At 39.2% G+C, this 25,323-nt stretch overlaps 2 protein-coding genes across 2 annotated transcripts; one reads left to right on the top strand and one right to left on the bottom strand.

Annotated features, from left to right (window-relative positions):
- Positions 1 to 133: 133 nt before the first annotated feature.
- Positions 134 to 7,235, top strand: asb13b (ankyrin repeat and SOCS box containing 13b). Its single transcript, XM_042412934.1, has 6 exons — positions 134 to 1,311; positions 3,299 to 3,498; positions 3,596 to 3,746; positions 4,658 to 4,792; positions 5,405 to 5,596; positions 5,693 to 7,235. The coding sequence occupies exons 1-6, from the start codon at positions 1,269 to 1,271 to the stop codon at positions 5,839 to 5,841; spliced, it is 870 nt and encodes a 289-aa protein (XP_042268868.1). The 5' UTR covers positions 134 to 1,268; the 3' UTR covers positions 5,842 to 7,235.
- A 5,233-nt stretch (positions 7,236 to 12,468) lies between these two features.
- LOC121897994 (neuroepithelial cell-transforming gene 1 protein-like) lies at positions 12,469 to 23,373 on the bottom strand. The gene is made up of 12 exons (XM_042412836.1): positions 23,076 to 23,373; positions 20,652 to 20,718; positions 20,396 to 20,455; positions 18,937 to 19,044; positions 18,671 to 18,838; positions 18,487 to 18,549; positions 18,287 to 18,383; positions 18,093 to 18,169; positions 17,032 to 17,289; positions 16,639 to 16,809; positions 16,360 to 16,546; positions 12,469 to 13,436 (listed from the first exon to the last, which is right to left on the bottom strand). The coding sequence occupies exons 1-12, from the start codon at positions 23,186 to 23,188 to the stop codon at positions 13,105 to 13,107; spliced, it is 1,701 nt and encodes a 566-aa protein (XP_042268770.1). The 5' UTR covers positions 23,189 to 23,373; the 3' UTR covers positions 12,469 to 13,104.
- Positions 23,374 to 25,323: the final 1,950 nt, after the last annotated feature.

The following is a 25,323-nucleotide window of genomic DNA, read 5'->3' as shown; positions in this document are numbered from 1 at the left end:
ACACTAAACTAAACTAGCTCTCTGCTAACTTGAATGGGGATCAAATAATTTAATCATGTGGCTCTTCTAGACTTTCCAAATGTTATTGGACCGAATAGATCAAATTCTTATGTGAAATGAGTCATTTTATAGGGGTTGTGTGACGCACAAAACAATTTATCCACTGTTTAACAGCTGCAACAGTAGCGACAGAGTAGGCTATGGCAGAGCCTATGATTTAAGCACGATTTGACCGTGTTTTTGTAATTACTCTCACTGCCAAAAGGTGAAGACAAAAGTCCCGCACTCCAGCTTTGAAACATCTAAATGCTGGAGGAATGAACTCTCTTACTGAATAGCTGAAGAGGCCCAGCATAACTATCCTTGGGAGGTCGTGTTCAAAGTCGATAGTTAGTGACAACATTTTTTCTTGCTCTTTCTCCATTTCTTTTAGTAGCAATATGTTGAGCATCAAGCATTTTCCTCCTTTCAGTTATGTTTTCATGTCTTCCATTGAGACAGATAGTGGTACTCCAGATATGACTATGGACATAAGTACATGGGTTTTTACTTTTTTACCATCCAGGGTATGCATTTTCAGTACAGTGCTTTGCTCTTTATTCACTGCGTGTACAAGTATATGCTTGTTGTCTAAGTACTTTGCAAACTTCACTATGCCAACATCTTTTTCTAGAGCTTCAGCCACTGTTATGAGATGGCAATGTTCATCAATCACAATTGCGACTTTCCAGTCATTGTTTTGGTTTCCAGCTCTCAGGCTTGGATGTGCCCAAGCTTTATTAACCATTTCATCAGACTGTGCTCCTGAGCTGCTGAAATTACCACTATTTCCACTTTTCTTTTTCTTTCTTTTGAACACTTCTTTCTGCCACTGCGTACCTCCATAATGCTAACCTTCATCCTCAACCCCAAAAGTCATGATTGTTACATTCATAATACAGTTAGCCTATCTGTAGTTTTCCACATTGAATGTCAATGGTTAACCACTGCTCGATCACTCCACCAGCCACTTCCCTTTTTGCCTGACTCCATCTTTGTAGGCCAGGTCAGCCGCCTACATTTCCCAGAATTCCAAGCTTATGTTTATTTTGGACTGGACCTCTGCTGCTCCAGGAGCTGCCCTTACTGAGCCCTGTCCACCCGGCAGTCCAGCGTGTTTTTTTTTTTGTAGTAATGCCCCCCCTTCACTCGTCACTTTCCTGCTTCAAAATGAATTACACGTTTGGCTGAATCTGCGTGGTTAACGGAGAGGAAAGCGGTAACATGAAATGGAGATCACACGGACCAGACCGTCCTTGTATGGAGACATCGGTAAGTAGCTTACAGTTGGTGACCAACAGTAACCCAAAACGACTGAGATAGCTCAACCAACGATCGTATGGGGTTGGAAGACATCACGACGACCTTTCAATATCTCTCATTTATTTATTATGACCAGTCCTTAGCCTCCGTTAGACGTGCAGCTAGGTCAACTGTAGCTAGCATGCTTTCCGTTTAATGTTTGACGTTAATTTGAGAGCGTGGCAGCAAACTGTAAGCTCGTTAGTGAGGCCAGCAGGTACCGGACTGCATGTTGTGCAACTGCATGGGCACCAATCTATCTTAAGAGATTGGTAGAAAAACACCTACGGTAATAATGAATATGTTAGTGGACACATGCAATATAATATACAAATACAACAATGTACTGTATGTGTTGCTTTTAATGTGCCCCTCTGTTTCATTTAAAGGACAAGCTCACGATTTTTTAAGTCTGTCTTAAAATAACAGTCAGGTGCCCATATGAGCACTGAAAGAGGTTTCCGTCACTGTCATCATTCATCCTGTTCTTACTGGCTATTAAAAGATCCCCTTCATATGTGATTTCAATGTAAGTGATGGTGCCCCACACAGTCATTTTGTGCAAAAATGCCTTTAAAAGTTTATTTGAAGCTTATATGAGGCTTCAGCATTCAGAGTCATATACAGTGGATATCTGCCACATTTAGGCTTTTTAGCATCAAATTCCCTCTGTGTTTCCTTAGGACAGTGTTTCCTTGTTGAGCTGCAGTGGAAGTATAGCAACAAAAAGAGGGAATTTGGCACTAAAAAGACAAACATTTAAAGGTATCTACTTGATTGGACTAATTTGGACAGCTGAAGCTTCATAGTAGCTTCAGATAAACTTTTAAATGTGAATTTTGGCCCCCATCACTTACATTGTAAGTGCATCATGAAGGGATCTTCTAATGGTCAGGAGGAATGATTATGGCAAGATAAAAAAATAGAGCTGCAATGATTGGTTGATTAATTGATTAGTTGATCAACAGGGAATTAATCTGCAAATATTTTGATAATTGTTTTGAGTCATTTTTTTCATTCTTTGGTTCTAGCTTCTCAAATGTGAATATTTTCTTGTTTCTTTAGTCCTTTGATGGAAAACTGAATATCTTTGGGTTGTGGACTGTTGGACAAAACAAGACATTTGGAGTTGCATCTTGGTCCTTGGGAAACAGTGATCAACATTTTTCACCATTTTGTGACATTTCATAGACCAAACAACCAATTGATTAATTGAGAAAACAATCAACAGATTAATCGATAATGTAGATCATCGTAAGGCAAGGCATATTTATTTGTATAGAACATTTCAACAAAAACACAATTCAAAATGCTGTAGTTGCAGCCCTACATGTGATGCCTCCAAACTTGGGAATGAGTGTTAAATAGCTCCTGCTTTATGCAAATTTAATGTAAATACTGAAACACAGTACATCCGAATTTTGTCTTTTAACTGCAGGTTAGTATTTTCATTGCAGTGTCATGCAGCAAAGGCTTCAACTAACAATTATTTTCACTATTGATTAATCTTCTGATTATTTTCTCCATCAAGCATTTTGTCCATAAAAATGTTAGAAATGTTGTCATTTCTTAGAGCTCAAGGTGAGGTCTTCAAATGTCTTGTCCAATTAGCAGTCCAAAACCAACGATATTCAGTTTACTGTCACGTATGACACATAACGGCTTCAAATCCTCACATTCAAGAAGCTGCAACCAGCAAATGTTTTGCATTTTTCCTAATACAAATGACTAAAATGATTAATTGATCATCAAAATAGTTGCAGGTTAATTTTCTGTCAATTGGCTCTAGACTTACCTTTGGCCATGGCTGGTGTCTAACAAGCTTACTGTCCTTATGCGATTTTTTGAGAATATCTTTTCAGCTATATGTTTAAGGTTGTAATGCAAAAATAAACAGAAAATGTTTGCATCCTACGATCAGAGAAGCTCAGTTGTGTTTGGTTTCTCACATTTGCAGCTCATGGTCTTGGGTTCTGGACGGACCGATCAGCTGTGCATGAGGCGGCTGCACAGGGGAGGGCCCTTCAGCTGCAGCAGCTGATCGAAGGTGGAGCGGCAGTTAACATCGTTGCTGTCGACTCCATCACTCCGCTGCATGAGGCGTGCATACAGGGACAAACCCAGTGCGTCAGACTGCTGCTGGATGCTGGTGCACAGGTGAGATGGTGTCAGTCAAGTTGATGGTTTTATTCATCAAGGCATGATTGGCTGAATGACGTTAGTGAGGTTCTTACGATGACTCTGTGCTCTCCAGGTGGATGCTCGTAACATTGACGGCAGCACTCCGCTGTGTGATGCCTGTGCAGCCGGGAGCCTAGACTGTGTGAAGCTGCTGCTGGAGTACGGAGCAACAGTCAATCCTCCGCTGTTTACCTTCTCACCTCTTCATGAGGCTTGCATGGGAGGTGTGTCATGTTACTTACACCAACACACAGGAATGTATTCTGGGCCATGTTTCTGTCATCAAGACATGTTTGCTTTGTCAGTCAAGCATTGCCAGACCTGAGTCCACACAGTGCATGTAATGTGTTTATCATACTGGTTAAAGAAAATACACGTGCCAATCAGAATCATAACGTCAGGCTTTGACTACACCAAGTTCCTCATTGTTCTTCCTAAACAGTGCTGGGGTCATGTACACTATATATAGTAAAGAGGCTGGGAGTGAAATGTTATGCAGGAACATTTTGTGCATGGTTAATTTGACTCATCATGTTACAGAAAAATCCCTTCGGTGGCTTATTTCAAAAATTCATCCCAGAGGCATACACTTGAAAGACAAAAAAGAGCAGGAGAAAGCAGAATGCAATACTCTGCCAACATGAGATGTGCCCTTGACTGTTGGGCTCTGGATTATTTCTTAAAAGCTTTTGGAGATGTAGCAATAAAACAAAAACCCAAAATTACAATAACCAGTAAGACTATGGGACATAAATGGTCTGGCTATGCTTGCTAAGGAACCGGAACCCTGTGGGATGATTGCAGTATTGATTCTGAAAATGGAAATGGATATTAAGAAGAAAGCTGATTGTCGAGTGATTGTCCAGCCAAAATCTATTCGAGCAAATAACAGCTACCATATTCTGTGAAGGATGTAACCACAATGGTTTTACAGCCACCTTTCAAGACCCACTTGATACTCAAAAGGTTTTGTTTGGAGTCCCACTATTAACTGGCATTTCTCAAATTTACTGCAGCGCTAATATGACTCTCTGCCTCCAGATTTTTTCCTCAGCTGTGCTTTGAAAGTCAATCTGATGCAGAGCATTTTACTGTGCTATAAATAGTCATCATTTTTGCCTGTCTCTCACAATAGGTAATTCAGACTGTGTCCAGCTCATGATCGATCAAGGAGCTTTCATGGAAGCCCATGACTGCCACTATGGAACACCGCTCCATGTCGCCTGTGCCAGGCAATATTATGACTGCGCCAAAGTTCTCCTCAATGCAGGTGAGTCTGTGTTTGTACATATTTGCATATCAGTCGGGTTAAATTAAAAGGTCTGATATTTGTAGGTCAGTACATGAAAAATGAGCCATGTTGGTTCTGTTCTTCTATATATTATGTAATCTAAACTATGGTTAATGCTGCAACTACGTTTTCTTTGATGCTTTAGTCATCAGGTCTTCAACTAAAGATTATTTTTGGTATTGATTAACTAACTCGATCAACTGTGTTTTCAAAAACGGTAAAACAGTCATAACATTTTCTCAAGGTTTTATAATGTAACAAGATCAACTTTGTGGTCTCAGGCGACAATGTTGATGTTAATTACTGGCTCTTCTGCAAATTAAGATAAAAAAGCTCGGTTGGTTAACCAATGCCTGCCACACCCGAGATCCGCTCATCCCTCATGAAGGTGATTCAGTTTATCTAGACCTAAATGCAGGTTGCAGGTTGCCTCTTATGACTAATTATATTTTCTAAGAGATAATCATACTGTTATTGATATTTTATTACCATATAAAGCTATTGTGGCATTTAATTAGTGTATAAACACAAATGCTGCAGATAACAGTGCTACTTATCTCACTAATGCGGTTTTGTCTTTCTCCTCCCAAGGGGCAAATGTAAATGCTGCCAAGCTACATGAAACGGCACTTCATCATGCAGCCAAAACAAGAAACATTGACTTGATTGAGCTGCTTGTGGAGTTTGGGGGGAACGTGTATGCCAGAGATAATCTGAACAAAAAACCTATCCACTACACCAGTCTAGGATCGTCGTCTTATCTCTGCCTTAAGTTCTATGAGGGTAAGTTTGTTTATAAAATGTGCCTCCTGTCACTGTCAGTATGTAGATCATTTAGGAGCACAGATAAAATGTCATCCGTTGTTCTCTCTTCCTTAGATACCCCCCTCAGTCTGCAGCAGGTCAGCAGAGTGGCATTGAGGAGGGCTCTCGGCACAAGAGCACTCGAAGTTGTTTCCAAGCTGGGTTTGCCCAACCGCATCATAGGTTTTCTTTCTTACATACCACCTCCAGTTATTGAAATTTAATCCTCTGTAACAATCTTCAGATGCAGCCTTTAGAAGGTAAAGTCTAGACCAGTCATGTCTGTTGGCTCTGCGGTACTCTCTCCAGAAAGTCATATGACAGGATGTGGAGGTTGGCAGAAGTACAGCATAGATGTAACGTCTGAACTGTGCCAGACCAGTAGGTTGTACAGATTTCATAACTTCAACATTCAGACTGGTTACCCAAGCAAATGACAAATGGATTCATTTTCTCATTCACTTATAGAACGTTTTGACCATTTGGGGGTGGAAAGATGCCAAAACAAACTGGCAGATACACTGTACAGCCCAGATACACCATCAGCTATCCTATTAGCAAACAACTGCTTACTTAGGCTGTGTTCAGACTGACTTGCTCTTTGTGAAAAAACATAGCCCTGTCATTCATTTGAAATGGGTGCAGTCCAGAGGCGCATCAGGGGTGCCAATGCAGGGGGCTCTAACAAAAAATGCAGGATCGTCCAGCAAAAAAAAAGAAAAGAAAAACCAGGCTCAACTTTTACTGTAATGCAATGTGACATCATCCGGCAAGGCGCTACGTTGTCACATCACTACGCTGTACACAACAAACGCTGTTTTTCTACTGTTTACCTCACGTTTGTCATGACGAAAGATAAAGTAGTTGCTGCGTGATAACTTTTCAGAGTTGTAAAATCCTGTCTCTGACTATTGTAAACCGCTGTGCAGCCTTTTGGTGTCTGATTAGCCTTCAAGTTCACGGATCTGTTACTCAAACTGGACCTTCTGGATCGCATTTTATGCCCTGCGTTGTCTTAACTCTGTTTTCGGTCTGAATTCCCTCTTAGACATCCAGCAGAGAGAAAAACAAAAGAATCAAAATGCAGTTGTGTTTTCTGGCCACCAATATCTAGTTTTAGCTCTGGTTTGGTCCACCAACTCGTGGGAATATTTCCACCAGCCACTCATTTACTTGACAATTTGTTCTTGGCGGGTCGTTTGCAGTTGGTTGTTGTTTATCTTGAGCTCATTGGCAAGAAAAAAAGGTGAGACTTAATCAAACAGCCTACGTGCCGGCCAGAAAACCAAGACCAAGTAAAATACTGTAAAGGTTGCTTCCATTTCGTATTACAGAGTCATTTGAGTCAGTGTTATTGCAAAAAGAATGGCTTAATGGAGCTTGACTTGAACAAGAAACAAGAACATGAACTTACCTTGATCTTCTCACTAAGCTGTTGTAACTAAGCATTTCATCATAGATACTGTGTGTTATTGACTTAGGATTTTATCATTGTATGTATTTGTATATATGCTGTGACTATTTATTTTTAATGTAAATTTGTAAATAACACAGATGGTTCTACCTCTATTCAATTTGTGTAAATAAATAGAACACTACAAGACTGTTTTAAAACCAATTCTTCTGGTGTTGTGTCTTTAAATTCAATCATCAAAATTCAAGAATGAGTTGTATTTGTTCCTTTCAATAATGCTTCAAAGGACCGTGCTTGTCTGCATTATCATCGTGAGGTAATTCATTTCAGACTTTTCAAACCAATCAGCATTTTAAAGTGCTTTACCACCCAATAATAATGTAACATTGGAAAAAGTCAGAAAATTATTAAGTATACATGATTTGTAACTAGGGAGCTTTGGGGCGGCTGTGGCTCAGGAGGCAGAGTGGGTTGTCCACCAATCAGAAGGTTGGTGGTTTGGTCCCTGACTCCTCCAGTCCACGTGTCAAAGTCTCCTTGGGCAAAAAAAAGTAAAATCAGGGGGCCATTGGGAGCAATTTGCTTTTACTTAAACATGCCAGCACACCACTATGCCTTAAACATCAAGTACACAGTATCTCAACCAAATATAAATTATGAACAAACTGCAATCAAAAAATTCAGTCACATTATGAATTGAAATATAGATCACATTGCTGCTGTAAGTGCCATCAGGCTTGAAATTCTTTTCAAATACAGAGAAGACTTTTTACTTTTGTATCTGTGGGGAAATTCAGCTACATCACCTGTTTGACTACATGCAGAAGTTCAAAATAAGTTTATTATTGAGGAATAATTATTGGTGATCAACCATCGGAGCCCAGTTCCTGCTGTAATATCCTTTAAGAGAATAAGGGCTGTTAAGTTCAGAGAAGCGTTTTGAATTTTTCTGCACAGAACCAGTTGAAAATTAATTCCATTGAAACATTTTGGTCCATCAAAATTTAAAGTGGAAAATCTGTAACTGGCTGGACAACAATCCTCTGAACAGGCCCCACAGACAGCTTTCCCTTTGCAATGCAGTCAGAAGCACACAAGGTGCAGAGAGTGGGCAAACAAAGATTAAATACTTGGAACAAAATGGAAGATAACCAAGAGACACAGGAAAGAAGTGACATTAACGCTTGTCAAGGTCACCGTGGAACCAACACCCAGTGCAGATAGCAGAGTAGTCGGTTAGAGAGGGAAAAAAACAACGATTATAGAGAAAGCTGCAGCCGCAACCTGAAATGAAAATGAGAGGCACTCATATTAAGGAAATAAATGCCATAATTTAGTCTCTAACAAAAACATGTACCAATATGACCAATATCACTTCTACAGAGTCTGACAGGAACCAAGTGTAAAATGTCTAATACAGATAGTTTCTGTTCATGTAATTAATTCTGTTGTTAAATATTTGGTGAGTGTATAAAATCTACAAAAGACAGTCCAAACTATAAAACTGTATTCCTGGTTATGTTTTGCACTATTGCACAGTGTATGCAGCTGTCACTACCATTGAGTACACGTCATAGTTTCTGAGAATTTGGAGGTTTTATAGAAAGAATACCTTCATACTGCTATCTCAAATACTTTCATTCCACATGGATATAATGTGTCAAGCACTGGTATTTGTTTAGTCTTATTGTGTGTACATTCTACAATTGAAAACTTGTGTGGTGGGTATTTTACAGGCTGATTCCAGTATGTTTACTAATACTATGGCCAACAAAAAAGAATGTCGATATTTTTGGTCATGTGATACCTTGTAAGAAACATTTTTGTCTTTGAACCAAAATATATCAAACTGCTCAAAGCAGCAGTATTATACAAAAAGATTAGCCCTGATAAAATAGGGCAATCTAAGTCTTAAGTTAGTTTAGTCAAAGAATAATTAAACAAACCTAAGAATAAGACCAAGCATTCAATAACAAAACTGATCCACTTGACTCTTACCTCAATGTACTTTACCCACAGTGCCAAGAATAAATGGGAAAGATACAAACATTTAAAAATGAATCTTGGAAAAAATATACAAAATTAAAGATTTCCATTACTGAATAGTCAAGGGAAAAAATAAAATGTGAAACATCCAAATAATACATTTGGAGGACTCAGTATTTCACAAGTCCTGGTCACGGCCCTGTGTGTGTGTGTGTGTGTGTGTGTGTGTGTGCGTGCACCTTGACCTAAAGTTAGCAGCCAAAGCTGTCCAGCAAAGAGTAAACAGGAAGTGTTGCAATAACAGAGAAAGTGCAGCTGGGACAAGACAAAATGGAATGAGTGTGAACATGCTTAATGCTCGTAATTTATTGTATTTTGTATTGTATTTTGAAGTCACGTCAAATGTCAGCTGCTGGCCTGCCGCCAACAGTCTGAGTGATCCTTCCTGTCTAACTGGACCAACTACAAGAACCTTTAACTCCACTTTAGACATATAATGTCAATGCACCTCCTAGGATTAGTAAATACCTAGAGCTAAGAGGCTACAACAGTCAGTCATAAAAGAGAGGAAGAGGAGGGCAGACAGTCGTGACAGTCGTACCACAGCCAGGGAACCAACCACCCACTGCTGGGGTGCCAAGAGTATCCCACCTGTAACAAAGCATAAATCAAACCAAAACCAATAATTCTTATAAAAACACCACACTAATAAAATGTATCACCACAAACCATACCACCATTCAAAGAGAGTGGACTCCCAGTACACACCTATGCACCTGTGAATGGAGGCCACCACGAGCCATAATACTAGAAACAAAGAGAGTTAAAACTCCACTCTATATAAAATCAACCTAAATTTAAATACTAACAACAATACTACAAAAAATAATGTTCAAATGAACCATACTAAAACAAACAATACCAAAATAAACAGCAGTGCTCTCAGACTACTATTCTCAGCTTCTCAGACTACAACAAATGTTATGGCAGACACACTTTATAAAATTATTAAAAAAGTACAATATCAATAAGTGTTTCCACCTTTAGGTTACCCAAACAATAAACTACTAAAATTGAAATAAAACATCATGGTTTGGCTTATTAGAGCCACAAGTGTAGTGAGCAAACAGTCCAGCAACATGGAGGCGGCCTTCAGTCTCACACACCTTCTCACTGTGACCCTGCTTATCACTTTGTGTATCTGGCCTGTTTGGTCTCTGCCCTACATGGATCCTAGTGTCTCCCTGCTACATTGAATTATTAACTTGAGGCAATAAAGAACATGTTAATTATTTCTTTTTGCTCTTCATACTGCCATTTACATATGCCATATAGGACAATTCCAGCGGTAAGAACAATAGCTAGACCGGTACTAATTGTAAAGCTGTAAGGTTAATTAGTTAATAGCAAACAGGTCAGCAAACAAGCCTAGAATCAGACATTTTTTGAGTGTGGAAAGTAATTATGGATTTCTCAATCACATTATTCATTGAGAAGTTTGGCCTGAGGAATTCCCAGTGATCTTGAATTGGCACCAAATATTACTTTTGTACTGGATACATTTATAGGGCTGGCAGTGCAACAATTACTTTCATCATGGATTTATTTGTCAATTGTTTTCTCGATAAATCACTTAGTTTGGTCCATAAAATGTCAGAAAATGTTGGGAAAATGTCGAATGCTGTTTCCCAAAGCCCAAGATGACGTCCTAAAACGTCTTGTTTTGTTTCAAGCAAGTCCACAACCCAGTTTACTATCATAGAGGACTACAGAAACCAGAAAATATTCACATTGAGAAGCTGTAATCAGAGAATTTTGGATTATTTAAAGAATGGCTCCAAATGATTAATAGATTATCACAATAATTGGTAATTAATTTAATAGTTGGCAACTAATCGATTAATTGACTAATCGTTGCAGCTCTTTTATAGCCCTTATAATTTTAAAACCATGCTAAATCCAAAAGGAAATAAACTTAGCTAAAAAAGGGATATCTGAGCTAAATTCTGCTAAACTGCTGTATCTGAGAAAGATCGTTAAAGGTGAAGGAATCATTGGCGAATAAGAAGACAGCCACATTCTTTAGTGTGCTGGTAGATGATCCATTTAAACTTCTCTGAAGTGGCCGGCTCATTGTCATTACCCAACCTGAACCACAGTGGTCCTGCCCGCTGTCCCCTCTGATCACCTCTCGGGGAAGCAGGTGCTTAGTTTGTAGGAGTTTGTAAGGCGTCAGGATAGCAAGAGATGTTTTTCCGTGGGGAGCTACAGAACAGCTTGACCAAGGACAAGAGTGAGGGGTGAGGAGATAGGGGAGGTGAATACCAGGGGTGACAGCAGCATACCTATTAGTTTGACATGAACGAAGCCCTACCAAAAAGACTGCACGAACGCCAACACCTCAGCAGCTTTAAACTGCTCATCAAATAGTTTCTCGTTTCAGCAGGAAGAAGTTGATTTGTTGGTGGTACATCATGAACTATAAATACCGATGACTCAGCGGCTGACGCTTTAAGAGTGGCCTATATTAAAGTGGGGGAGTGAATGATGTGCAGCTGGGGTTGTGATAGAGCCAACGGGGATAATCCAGAAGATGGAGGGGAGCAGGAAAACAGAGAAACCAAGTAAAAGTTACCCAACTCCCCTAAACACTTGGACCAAGTCTGGGGAACCAGAGGAGTCAAACCATCCAGAAAGCCCATCTCATTTCCTCTGAGAGAAGTCTGATGTCATGATGATTAAAGTCTAACCGGCACCTCCATTTTCTAATGAAACTGTCATTTTGTTTTCTGTACACACTTCACATCAACAGTGTATTTTTTTTCTACGCAGTATGAGAAAGTACATTTTTCTTATTTGTTTTGCACACCACTCTGACACACCAGAAGCTGGAAGTTTCACAATAGCTAGCACAGAATAATAAAATTAGGAAACTGCCGATAAGCAAATGACGAACAACAGTGGTATAAAACCAGCTGTGTAAATATGTAAAATCAACAGTTGATGCAAATCATTTTGTAGACTCTGCTGTCTTTCAGGCCACAAAGAAGCCTGATTAGGGGGTATAAACTTCATAAGAACTTCACACAGAGTAAAATATGAGTTTGTATTCTCACTTTAAATAAGAATTGATGAATAAAGTGAGATTTTTACTGTATATCCAATAAAATGAGTACCTCTTTAAAAGAACTTACCGCCTTTGCAATTGTATTTTTTTGAGAAAAGTAAGAAACAACATTTAGGAGAAGTTCTTTTGAACACACTAAACGTAAAAAATAGCACATTTCTGAGTTCCTCTCAGCTTCTGTTTGCTGGACAGATGTTGCAACACGTTATCGAACAGCTCTGTCAGCAGTAAAAGGAAGTGGCTGAGTGGTCAAAGTACAACTGAGAGGATGTGTGTGTGTGTGTGTTGCAACATAATCTCGCAGTTAATCATACTCAAGACTCATTCAAAGTACAAACTAAATGTTTTATTTTTTCTGAGTAACATCTTTCCACTGAATACATCCAGATCATTTTGACATGTTTTTACCTTATCGTTTCTGTGGTCAGTGTTCTCACTTGTTGCTCGTTATCTTGATCTTTATTTTTAGACTTCTCACGCTTAACTGCTTCCTGCACAGTTTGACAGTTGAGACTCAATCTCCCAGCGTCTTGATCCCTTATCTTGGCACAGATACCGCACACGTGAAAACTGCATATATGATATTATGATTACAGCAAAAAAAAAGAAAGAAGAAAAAGCATTTAAACTGGAAAACTGATGAAACAAAATCTGAATAGCGACAAGTGGTATAAAGTTGACACATAAAACACTAATTCCACACATATTTCGCTGGTGTAAACATACATTTCAGTCACAATGACACACACATTTTTTTTTGTAAACTAATTACACCATTTAAATGAGATAAGACTTAAGTTGGACAAACATTTGGACGGAAATGATTGGAAAGGCTTTTTCAGTGCAGCTACAAAAATAAAGCAAAAGCACTAAAATAGTGGTTTCATTGAAAAATAATTGACTGACAGACCCATGTGACCAGACAGGAAACATGCTGTTCACACGTGGTCGTCTGAATGTCTACACTCCAGTCTCCTTCCTCTTTAGAGAGCCTTGAAACCTCTGGTCCAGTCTGGTTTTAGAGAGCGTCTGAGGCCTGAGTTTGGGGCCCAAGACCGGCGGACAGTTCTCGTCTGTCTCTTCTTCATAGACGGTGGGTGAGACAGTGGAGGAGCGGCGCTTGGCTTTGACAGCTTCTCCCTGCTGGACTCTTGGTGGAGCCCCCTGTTGTTGGGCCATCGCGGTGCGTAGGCAGTTGAGCCACTGCTGCTTGTGGTAGACGTCATTGACATGCAGTGTGTGGGACTGGCCATGGGAGGGATCCATAGAGCTCACACGGAAAACATTCTTAGCTAGAAAAAGACAGAAATCAAAAAGACAAAACAAGTTGGACAGGATCTCAGAAGGCTGCAAAGTCTTGACTACATGAATCCAGTTTTAATGGAACATCCTCCAAAAACAGTTTATTTCCTCAAACCATCAGGATTGTGAACTCTGAGGGCCCTGAGCCAGGAAACCATGGAGAGCTGGATAGGGCGCCACTGCTCAGCCTTGCAGCCAATTTTTCCCAGTGGTCACTTGCTGTATTGCAGTGAAAACCCCCCCTGCGGCCCGCAAAACCATTTTCCCCATAGACCACCACTGTAAGAGAGACGTCTGTAAAACTGTTGACAGGACACCTCGAACTGCAAACAAGGTCTTGACTTTATTATAAATTTTTGATCCATGGAGGTTTTATATTTGTAAAACTTTCCTCAAGTCAAGAAAGGCGATTTAAAAATATGTGACATCATCACAATGTAAAGTCTATTGGCTGAGCGGGAACTCATGGACGGGCCAGTGGGCCGCACAACACGGAAACTACAAACTTTTTTGATGTATGCGCAAGCCGAGCAATTCTCATTGGACTGAGTGGACGCCATTTTTGGTCTGGTATCCAGCTCTTATATTACATCCATGTAGGAAACACACACTATCCTACCTCCCAGACTCCAACCAAAAATACTTAACATATTCTTTCTACATAGTGTTTATTTTAACTCCCTGTTTTGCACATTAAGGCCATTTGTCAGCACAATAATTTTAATGTAACAGTGAATTCGAACCTGCTTATCGGATTTTTTTGGCCACTTGGGGGCAGCAGAAACAAGCTGTGAACATATCACTGACATATAATCACCTTATAAAGTTCATATGGGGAACTTCTCAGCAGACAGTGTCTTATTCACACATCCAGCAGATATGAAGCAACATTCATTTGGAGTCGTGTTTGTTGCCGAGCCTTTTCAGTCCGTGTCCCCGCCTGAGTACCTCAGGCTACAACTCACTCAAATCCTAACTATTGTTTTTAATCTTGTTTTGATCTTATTTTTTCTTTTCCCCTCATTATTTTACTGTTTCTTTCTGTGTTGTACTTTTAAATACTTATTGTAATCTAATAATTTCAGCATTTTTACCCTTTGCTCTGTTGGTTTTTATTGTTAAATGCTCTGTATCTCTGTTTGGAAAAGTGCTATATAAATAAAGATATCATGTTTCAGGCACCTGATGAATGTAAGTCCAACATCCATCCTGCTTTTAGCTCTGTTTTGCCGTCCACCAACACTTGAGGGAAACATCTGGCTCTTTAGCTGCTAAATGCTCCTCTGTGTTCGCCTGCTAGCTGCTTACTTTGTCTGTCTGCTGTTTGGTACCAGGCAGCGTCAGGGGGTTTTTAGGGCTTTTTTGGGGTTGAAAACAGCTGCTTGTTGTGGGTGAAAAATGAGCCAAAACCGTAAAGTTTATAGAGCTGTAACACTTTATAGAGCTGAAGGGAACTGTAGAGTCAGTGATATTTATCTGTGGGCTCACCATCACAAACAATCCCTTTTACATACATGTATGGATATTTGGTCCACTGTAAATTAGTTCACATACAGTAGTTTTACTTTCTTTAGTGAGAAAGAGGTGCAGTTTAGCCCATCCTCTATAGCCCACTTATTATAAGAGAAAAAATCTGCTGTTTTTGTCGTCTTTTGCTCAGTCTTCACTGGATGTCCTGTGGCGTGCATGTGACAAATAAAAATACTGATAAAGTGGTTAGTCAAGGGACACTGTGACTGTATTAAAAGTGTGCAAACTGGGTCAAAACCCTCACGTCATGGACAAACGAATGGGTTTGTGTGGGTGCCATTATGTGTCCATATTGCTTTAAACGCCCTGCGCCCACACAGGACGTTGGGTGGAGCTACGCTGGAAACTGCATGTACAAATAAGAATGATAATAATGTAAGCTGTGCCAACCTGACAGATGAAACAAGAGCAACAGGAAAGAGAGAGAGGTGTCAATCAAGGACAGCTTGTAGACACCAACACTGACATGTGAAGAGGTCTAATCAGCAACATCACTGAAAACAGCTTTGTGGCTGGATTACTGCTGTTTCGATGCTTTATGTGATGATCATAGTGTGCCCACAACATGTATTATAAATCTGAAAATGTAGCTGAGTGTACAATTTCAGTTAAACATCCTGTGAACCGCCGCTGCAGAATGAATATAGAGGAAACACTGGTACAGTCAAGATGGCAGCAAAGTTAACAGAAGAGGGGATTTATTCATTTTGTATTGTGCCTAACTTTAGGTGGATCATAACATATCGGGTATGGAATTAGTCAGCAGATGCTCCAGTTCAAGATGAGACCAAACTTATCTATGGATGTCTGTTTCTGAGTCACAACAAAGGCCAAAATGTGGCCTGCAACAGACTAGATAAAGCTTGTTTTTAGCCGATTGCTGGAAATGCCTTTTGCTATGTTGTAACTCATATCATAAAATGGCGAGGACTGCTGAAACTGCTGAAAGACGAAAGTCTAAGTTTTACTATAGGCTCATAAGGAATGGTGTTATAAAATAGGTTTTTCAAAAATCATCAATCACGACAACACAACCAGAGGTCATTGAGCATCATAAATGCAAACACATGCACACACACGACCAAACACATGATCCACTCCGAGCTTACACCTGGCAGAGATAATTATACACTATTTCAAAATCAGGGCTGTTAGTTTTCAATTAATCTTTTAGTCTGTAAAAAGTCAGAAAATAGAAAAATTCCCATCACACTTTCCCAGAGTCAAAGGTGATGTCTTCAAATATATCAAATGCACAAAGATATAAAGAGAGAAGAGCAGCAAATCTTCACATCTGAAAAGGTGAAACCAGTGAAAACAATCAAAGTTGTTGTCATTTAATTGGTGACAAAGTACAACTGTAGCCACTACAACTCATCGTACCTTTCTCTCCATTGGTGAAAGCCCCTCTGAAGGATCCCCCCATGCGGATCTCTCCATCCTGCAGGTCCTCTAGAGCCAAGTCCCGAACTGGGATGGGCTGTCGATACACCTGGAAGCAGCTCCTGTCATTTCGAGTCACCGGTCGGGTCAGAACCAGCAGCTCAGAGAAGAGGAACACATGCAACCTCTGCAAAGTTACATATTAAAGGTCATTTTCATACAACAGATAGTTTACTACATGTGGAAGCTAAAGATGAGGAGAGTAATCCTAATTCTTACCGAGCCGCTCTTGTTCCTCAGCTCGCCGTGACACAGGAGGACCTTACAGTTGTCTATGAGAGGGTCCCGCTGCTTTTCATCCAGGTACTCCAGTTTGTCTATATAATACTGGCACTCTGACTCCCCTTTCCTCACGTTGATATCAGACAGAATTCCCTGGATTATAGTGATCTGGATAATAAAAGTAGGACTGTTATCAGTTGGCAATTTGGCTGAACACCAACAAACAAGCCTGAATAACAACTGAAATGTGCTATTACCAAAAAATGAAGGTGTATTACTGTTGATAAATTCATGTTATAGGCTTGCAGTCGTGTAATTTATCAGATTTCACAGCTAAATATAAGCAAAAACAGTTCATAATTGCAAAAGTGTGTAATATAGATAACATACAGCTCTCTCCAGACTAGCTACGTCTGGGTGATCAGGAGGAGTGTGTCTGAGGATCTCTCGCAGCAGCAGCGGGTATTTCACCAAGCGTGAACGCGGGATGTCTAGGAAGCTCCAGAGGTCCAGTTTCCTGCTGAAGGGCGATTCCAAGCATCGCTGCAGGAAGTCCTGGACCCGTCTATCCTGTTTTTTCTGGTCCAGCAGGGCTTTGGCTGCAAGCTGATTGCTGCAGTAGTCTTTGTAAGCGTTCAGACCAGGCAGCTGAAAAGACACAATAACAGTTTTTACATGCAATAATGTTCTGATATGTAACAGTGTTTGAAGATCCACTTCCTCGATTAGTCGTTCGGTCTACAGAATGTCAGAAAATGGTGAAAAATGTCACTGTTTCTGTGTGGGAAATTATTGTATGAATATGTATAAATGCTTGTGTGAACTTGTGAAAGGTTAAAATGCTTAGTGATAGTTGTAGAAAATCATGTTTGTGTGTCTCAACAGTATGTTCCTGTGTGAAAAGGAAACAAAGAACATCTGTTTATTCTGAAACGGATCCTGCCATGTCTGTTTGGGTATAATCATGCAGACACCAGTCACAACAACTCTTACAGGTTGGTGTGAAACAGATTAAGAAGATTTCACCCTGTTGTTCAGGTCTCACTTCCTCTACAGCAGCTCATACGTCAGTATCGAGTGTGAGTGTGCCAGACCGCGCATCAAAGAAAGTGTGACAATACTATAGAGAGTTGTCTCTTTCCTGTCAGGTGCAAGACATTTCCCAAAGCCTTGTTTTGGAATATCAAATATCTTGTTTTGTCCGACAAACTGTCCACAAACCAAAGATATTCTGTTTATGATCACAGAAGAGTAAAGAAACCAAAAAATATTCACATTTAAGAAGCTGGAACTGGAGAATTTTGACTTTTTTTTTTCTTAAAAATGACTCAAAACGACTAATTATCAAAATAGTTGTCAATTTTTTGTTGATCGACTAATCGATGAATCATTGCAGCTCTACTTCAAGTAAACATCCACTTAGTGTATTCTGAGTGTGCTATCATACATACCCAGTCTATTACTATCCGTCCGATCTGAGCTACTGTTCCATCAGGGCCGGTTCCCTCAGTCAGCTTCATCAATAAGTCTAAAGAGAACAAAAAAAAAAAGAAGCACACGCACAGTCAGAAACACATTTAAGGAAGGAAACATAACAGGAAACAATTAGTGCAGTTTCACTTCTAAAAAGGCAGTGATTACTCACCCTCGTGTAAGGGGATGTACGCATCCAGATCCCCAAAAATATGAGCCAGTTCCTCCTCTGTCATGATGGAAAGCTTCAGCATGGGATCGTGGTATGCCTGAACGTAAGCGAAGCAACAGTGTGAATGCAAAAACCACGTCGACAAAGGGAGGATTCATGTTTTGATTTCTTTGGGATCATTTTCAAACCAATTCTCTAACCTTTCGTGCAAGTTGGAGATCTTCAATGAGATCTTGTTCTCCCCTGTAAAGCTCATGAATCGCCTGGAGAATAAATGTTACATACAAGAGAAACAATAACAGGAGAAGTTAGTTTTTCTGCTCTCTGCACTTTTTTTTTTTGGCTCAGTGTAATCAATACTTATAAAAGATTCAAATGCACAACCTCTTGTCTCTTGATCTCTTTGGCGGAGAACGAGCTCTTCTGATGAACATCCAGCGTCTCCGACCACAGCGTGCTGTTTCTGCGTTTAGTGGGTGTTGGACCTGCTGCCTTGCTGCTGCCTTTGAGGGACGTCCCGGGTGACTTGCCATCACCACGTAACGACATCGACTGGAAACAAAAAGTTTAATTATTTTATGATCAAAACACAAAGTTTGCCTATAGTTTGTAGAGTCTGTCATGGAAAACAAGTACAACATTTATGCTACCTGGATAGTTTGGCCAAAGCGTCGCACTGCTCCGTTCTTTGAAGGAGATATTAAGTTGACCAGGGATGAAACTTTGACCATCGGTCGTACACGCTTGTTGTTGGGTTCCTGGGAATCAAGGAAATAAACTGTCTTCATTTCCACTCGATTGTAATACGGTAACACTGCAGGGGTGGAAGAATACCTTGAACACTGTTGTATACTAGCCCCAAGCCCCTCATGAATTAGCAAACACAGAGGTGCTCTAAACCGTTTCAGGGGAGGCTCAGTGAATGGAAGTGAAAAAATATTACATTAGTTATCAAAAGGAGATCACACAGAATAGCTTAAATGTGTGTGATTTGGATAAAAGAGATAGTTCAGAGATACAGAAGTTTTGGGGAATTTTACTGCTTTTCCTACTTTCCCAGAGTCAGAAACTAATAAATGCCTTCAGACAGACTTTTTAATGTATTTGGTGTAGTCAGAACTTACGTCAAACGGCAATATCAGGCTATGTTGGCTCAACTATTGAGTGTGTATGGGATCAAATAACAATCATGATCCCACAGGCATCCAGGAATTGAAACTAAGCAAGTAAACCAAGAGGGAGCACCTTTGTCTGAGGGGAGGCCCACAGTCTCAGACTTTGAACACCCCTGTTGTAAAAGATAATTAACCTGCAATGTTTGAAAATCACAGTAACCGTTGTTCTGATATTTCCAGAATCCACAAAGACTCTTCTGACCACCGAGATGATTAAATATTCAGTCTGCTTAATAATAAAAAAAGATCTTTAACACATTTCACAAGTTGTTTTTTATCGTGCGTTGGACAGAAATGTTTTATCCAGATGGCGAGGGAAGAAATTACCGTCAGTAAACCCTCAGGGTTCTTCAAACATCGCTGGTTAATTAACTTTTAAAGAAACCGATGGTTTCCTCTGTGATCCAAAGCTATGCTAATACATTAGAGGCACAAACTGGGGCCAATTGTAGACTGTGGTTTCAATACAAGGCTTTCTGTTACACTTTGTAATTAACGTTTTTAACAACTATGTTCTTTCAACTCCTGTCAAAAAGCAAAAGTTCTGTACCTGCAGAGATTATATGATGTTTCTACTTTTTCCTTATGTTGTTATGATTATTATTAATATTATTATTAATATTATGTACAATATTTTAAATACTGAACAGCACTGCTTTTGTTATATTGATTGAACCATTAATTTCATCATCTATGGCATAATGTGGCTGATTTTCTTTCATCACTATTTCCTCAGACAGACACTGTTTATGTTAGTGTCTAAGGCATAGTGGGATTATCCTGAGCTCCTAACACACCCATGGTGCACCCATGGCTGTCTGTGGCGAGGAACTGCGTCACGCAGAGGGATTAAAGTTTCTTGTTAGGACACATTCAAGGGTGCTGCACTAGACTTGCACCCAACGGACAGACAGTAAGCTGCCCTAACTCTCACCTTGAGGTCAAAACTGGACAGGCTGACTGTGTCATCGTCCTTCTCTTTGCGTTTTCTCTTCTGTAACAACACAACAACACACATGTTACTTTTACAGGTCTGATGAGAATTCAGACAATACATATGTAGCAGCATCTCTAATATAAATGTAATGATATGATGAATGACGACATGCAATTGCAAGTATTAATTATAGAAGTCACATGTATGGCTCGTGACAGTCATGTTTAACGTGATGTTTTCAACATGAACTCACTAAACTGAAGTCCCATGGTGTCCCCGGAGTAAGAAACGTGAAGGAGCTGCCTCTCTGCATTGGAGGTCTAAAGGAAACCAAAGAAAAAAGTTATGGTTGTGCACAGTGAAAACAAGTGTATATAGTTGCGGTTTGGCTTATTCTAGGTGGATACCTGATGACAATAATCAGTCAAATTAATCAAAGAGAAGAAAGTAGAGAGAAACTGAATTATTGTTTTTATTACTTTACTCCTAAACTGGGAATGCATCACAGCTCTGGTAGTTATATGCATACTTTTTGTGCCATTTTTGTCCAAGCTGCTGTTATGTTTCAAATGTGTCAAATGCTGTTGGTGATGACTGATGGATCTTAATATTTAAAACCATATAAGGAGCTGATCTGCTCTCTGCTGCTGCAGAAAATAAAGTCACTTAAGGTGACAAAACAATGCTGCTACAGAGAGTTACAGTGTCTTCCTCTGAAGGAGCGACATCCTGTCAAGGCCAAGTTGATCTGAACACACTGCTGCACAACCCACTAGATGTAATGCAGCCTTCAAGTCATGTTGGAAATAACAGAATCATGAGTATAGAACAAGGATCCAAAAAAAATTATGAATATAACTACTAAAGTTGCAATTTTCTGTAAGATACAAGTCGATGGGATGTGATTTGTAGGTGGCAGAGTTCATGTCATCATGTAAACAGAGTAGTAGGGCTGCAACTAACAATTGTTTTAATTACTGATTAATCTGTTGATTATTTTCTTGATTAATTGATTAGTCGTTTGGTCTATAAAATGTCGACCACTGTTTCCAAAAGCCCAAGATACAACCTAAAATGTCTTGTTTTGTCCCGAACAAACAGTCCACAACCCAAAGATATTCAGTTTATTATCATAGAAGACTAAAGAAACCAGAGAATATTCACATTTGAGAGGCTGGAACCAGGGAATTTGGGCATTTTTCTAGAAAAAATGACTCAAAACAATGAATTAATTATCAAAATAGTTGGTGATTAATTTTCTTTTAATTGACTCATCGTTTCAGCTCTACAAAGTAGTAATTACATGCTAATGATCATGTAGGTTAACATGTACCTACATTATTGTTTGGTACATTGTGATTATAAATTACTACTTTATGAGAATGCAGTGAGATATTTGAGGCCAATACAAATATAAAGTAATTTCTCAACTATGTCTACGGATATTAATATTGTCTGCAAGTACACATGCAGGTGCAGCACAGGTTGAACTATGAGGACGAGCCTATTTATAGGACACTGAAAAAACATATTGTATTGTGTTGCCAATGACAACTCCCCAGATACCCAGTGTTTGCATTACAAACAATACTGAACTGATAAAGACTGTAAGGGCCAATATTAATAGTATGCTGATCTAAGTTACACTACCGTTGATTCGACAGCTGAAATGAATCAATGAATCATATAATCAACAGAAAGTTTTGATGAACAATTAATTTCCTAAATCAAGCAAAAATGCCAAATAGTCGATGGTTTCAGCTTCTTAAATGTGAGAATTTGCCACTTTTGTTAGTCAACAGATTATCTTTGGGTTTTTCTATTGGTTTAGCACTGCAACAATTAGTTGATTAATCAATTAGTTGCCAACTTTTAAATTAATCGCCAACTATTTTGGTAATTGATTCATTGTTTTGGGGCATTTTTAAGAAAGAAAATCGTCCAATTTCTCCAGTTCCAATTTCTCAAATGTGTATTTTCTGATAATAAACAAGACATTTGAAGACATCACCTTCACCTCTGGTAAACAGTGATCAACATTTTTCACCATTTTCTGACAATTCATAAACCAACTAATCAATTAATCAAGAAAACAATCAACAGATGAATTGATAATGACAATAGTCGTTAGTTACAGCCTTTTGTTGGTTGACCAAAACAATAAATATGATGTATTTTGGTTTTGCTCTGGGAAAGTTATGATGGCCAGTATTCACTATTTTTTTTGACATTTTATAGAATTTGTCAATTAATTGTGAAAATTGTTGACAGATGAATTGATAAAGAAAATTATCATTACATGAAGCTCTAATTGGGTCTTTCTTCACTCTTAGTTTTTCTTGTTGTCATCACTAATTTAACAATAACAATGCAATCATACAATAAATGAAAGCCTTTATTACATGAGAGTTTTCTCTGCTGATCTCTAAAAAATCCAGACAGATATTTCTTATGTTATCTTATCTTGTTACGGTTTCAAATGAAATGCTGCAGATTAAAGCATGACACGAAATTATATGTTTACCGAGGTGCACTTGAAGGCATCATATGCCAGTTACCAGCCCTGCACCGTCACAGTTGGCTAACTGCAGCGCGAAAAGTCGTATTATATCTCCAAACAGAGCTTCAAAATGAATAATCGCATATAATAAAACGTTATTTCGACATATATACGAACTTTTTGGAGTTGTTTCTCCGGAGAGTTTGAGGAGAGGGCTCGGCGGCGCTGATGGATGTCCTCTTCTTTTTGTTTCCCACCGTCCTCCCACTAACTTCCTCATTTTCTTCCATTTTGCACGAGGCTTCGTCTTGAAATCAGTTACACCGAGACGAGGATAGACTTTAGCGAACAAAAGACAAAGTTCAGATGTACGAAAACTGGCCCGATTTGTACAAAGAAAGTAGGAGATCGATGACAACAGAAGAACAAACACACACACTACGGCGGAAGTTTGAATATGGCGGATTCTTGGAAATGGACCAATCAGGAGAGAGCTCAGAGCTCTGCTGCTAGGATACCATGAGGTGGGAGGAGCCAGAGAGACCTTGAATGTAGCTGATGATGAAAAACAGGTTTATGTTACGTTCAAGATTCATTTCTATCGTGAAAATTTCTTTATTAAAATGTTGCATGAATATATTCACAGGTAGATGCCGTTAACAGTTGATTTGAATATACTATAATAATGTTGAAAGACTTTAAACACAACTAGTCTACAGATTATTTCCCCTGAACCCCTCTCCAAACCACCTCACCCCCATCCCAATCTCCAAAAACCTCCCACCTATCCAATACATCCATGCATCTACCCCACCACCCCCAGCCAGTGGTAGAGAGTTACTAAGTACATTTACTTCAGTACAATTTTAAGGGTACTTATACTTTACTTGAGTATTTTCATTTGATGCTACTTTATACTTCCACTCCACTACATTTCAGGGGGAAATACTGCACTTTCTACTCCACTACATTTATTTTTAGTTACTTTTCAGATGAAGATTTTGCACAATGGATAATCTAACAAGTTTTTAAAATACAACACGTTGAAGATGAAACCAGTGGTTTCCAACCTTTTTGACTTTTGACGTCTTACATAAAGCAGTGTGTAGTCAGGGTCACATTTCAGATGTCTATGAGTTGTTAACAGCTCCACCAAATATTGACTTTTCCCTCTAAACGTCTCACATGGTTTCATTTCAATAAATGTTCAAATGATCCAATATTTCACCAAAATTAAAAGATTAGAGAGAAAATCCAAAAACTGAAAACAGATTTGTGTATCAGAACTTTGTTTTTTCTTTTCTCTCCCATTAATCATCTCACCACCCCTCAGATTTATCTGGTGACCCTTTGGAGGGCCCCGACCCCTAGGTTGGGAACCACAGGACTAAACCAGTCAAGTGACTAAGTGAATCTACTTAGTTACTTTCCACCATTAATAACCACACATACCACCTCTGGTGTGTTAATCTTGCATTAATCATATAATATTGATTCCAGTGTTCTTTGTGTTCTACTTACAGGCCTACAGGTCAATAACAACCAGCCTGCAACCTTGTAACAATTTAACCTGTTTACTGTGTGTTTGTCGACGCTGTTTATATGTATATATCTATTTTAATTCCTGCTTTACATAATTTCAATATGACTGAATTTGTTTAGCTTTGCTGTCTTTGTTTTTTTCTGTGTGTGTCTTCCTCTTCATTTGTTTTCTTTCCAGTGTGTCTAAATATTTTGAGAGTCACTGTTGGTCAATAATTATGATTTTGATTCTGAGTTTGAGTCTAATAATACAGCTGTCATGTGTAACCTGCTTTGTGCATTAGGTCTACAACTAAAGATTATTTTCATTATTAATTAACCTATTGATTAGATTTTTTTCTTAATTAATATGTTAATTGTTTAGTCTATAAGCATCAGAAAATAATAAAAAATGCCCATCTAAGTTACCAAAGTGACGTCTTCAAATGTCTTGTTTCGTCCCACTAGAAGCTGAAACCAGAGGATTTTGGATTTTTTTGTAAATGACTCAAAACAACTAATCAATTATTAAAATAGTTGTCAATTAATGTTCTGTTGGTGGACTAATCAATTAATTGACTAATTGTTGTAGCTCTAATGTGCATTGTAGAAGATGGATCCTCGAAGGCAACAGTGTGCACATACAATCCACAGACTGGGAGGATGTGGCTTAAATTGGCCATGAATACCAGTGTTTGCCTAAAGGGTTAGAGAAGCAAACTTGTGATTGGAAGGTCATCGGTTCAATCCCTGAACTGGCAGGATAATTCTGGGTGGGAAAAGTGAAAAAGCAGCACTTGCCCCTCCCTCATTACCACCACTGGAGGTGCCCTTGTGTAAGACCCTTAACCCAAACTGCTCCAGTGAAGCTGCTCAGTGGCCGGCAGATCAGTCTGTGGTTGTA

This window comes from Thunnus maccoyii, chromosome 5, assembly GCF_910596095.1.
Source record: "Thunnus maccoyii chromosome 5, fThuMac1.1, whole genome shotgun sequence".
NCBI lineage: Eukaryota > Metazoa > Chordata > Actinopteri > Scombriformes > Scombridae > Thunnus > Thunnus maccoyii.
Note: the sequence above shows the minus strand (reverse complement) of the source record. Positions and strands in the feature narration are given on the sequence as shown.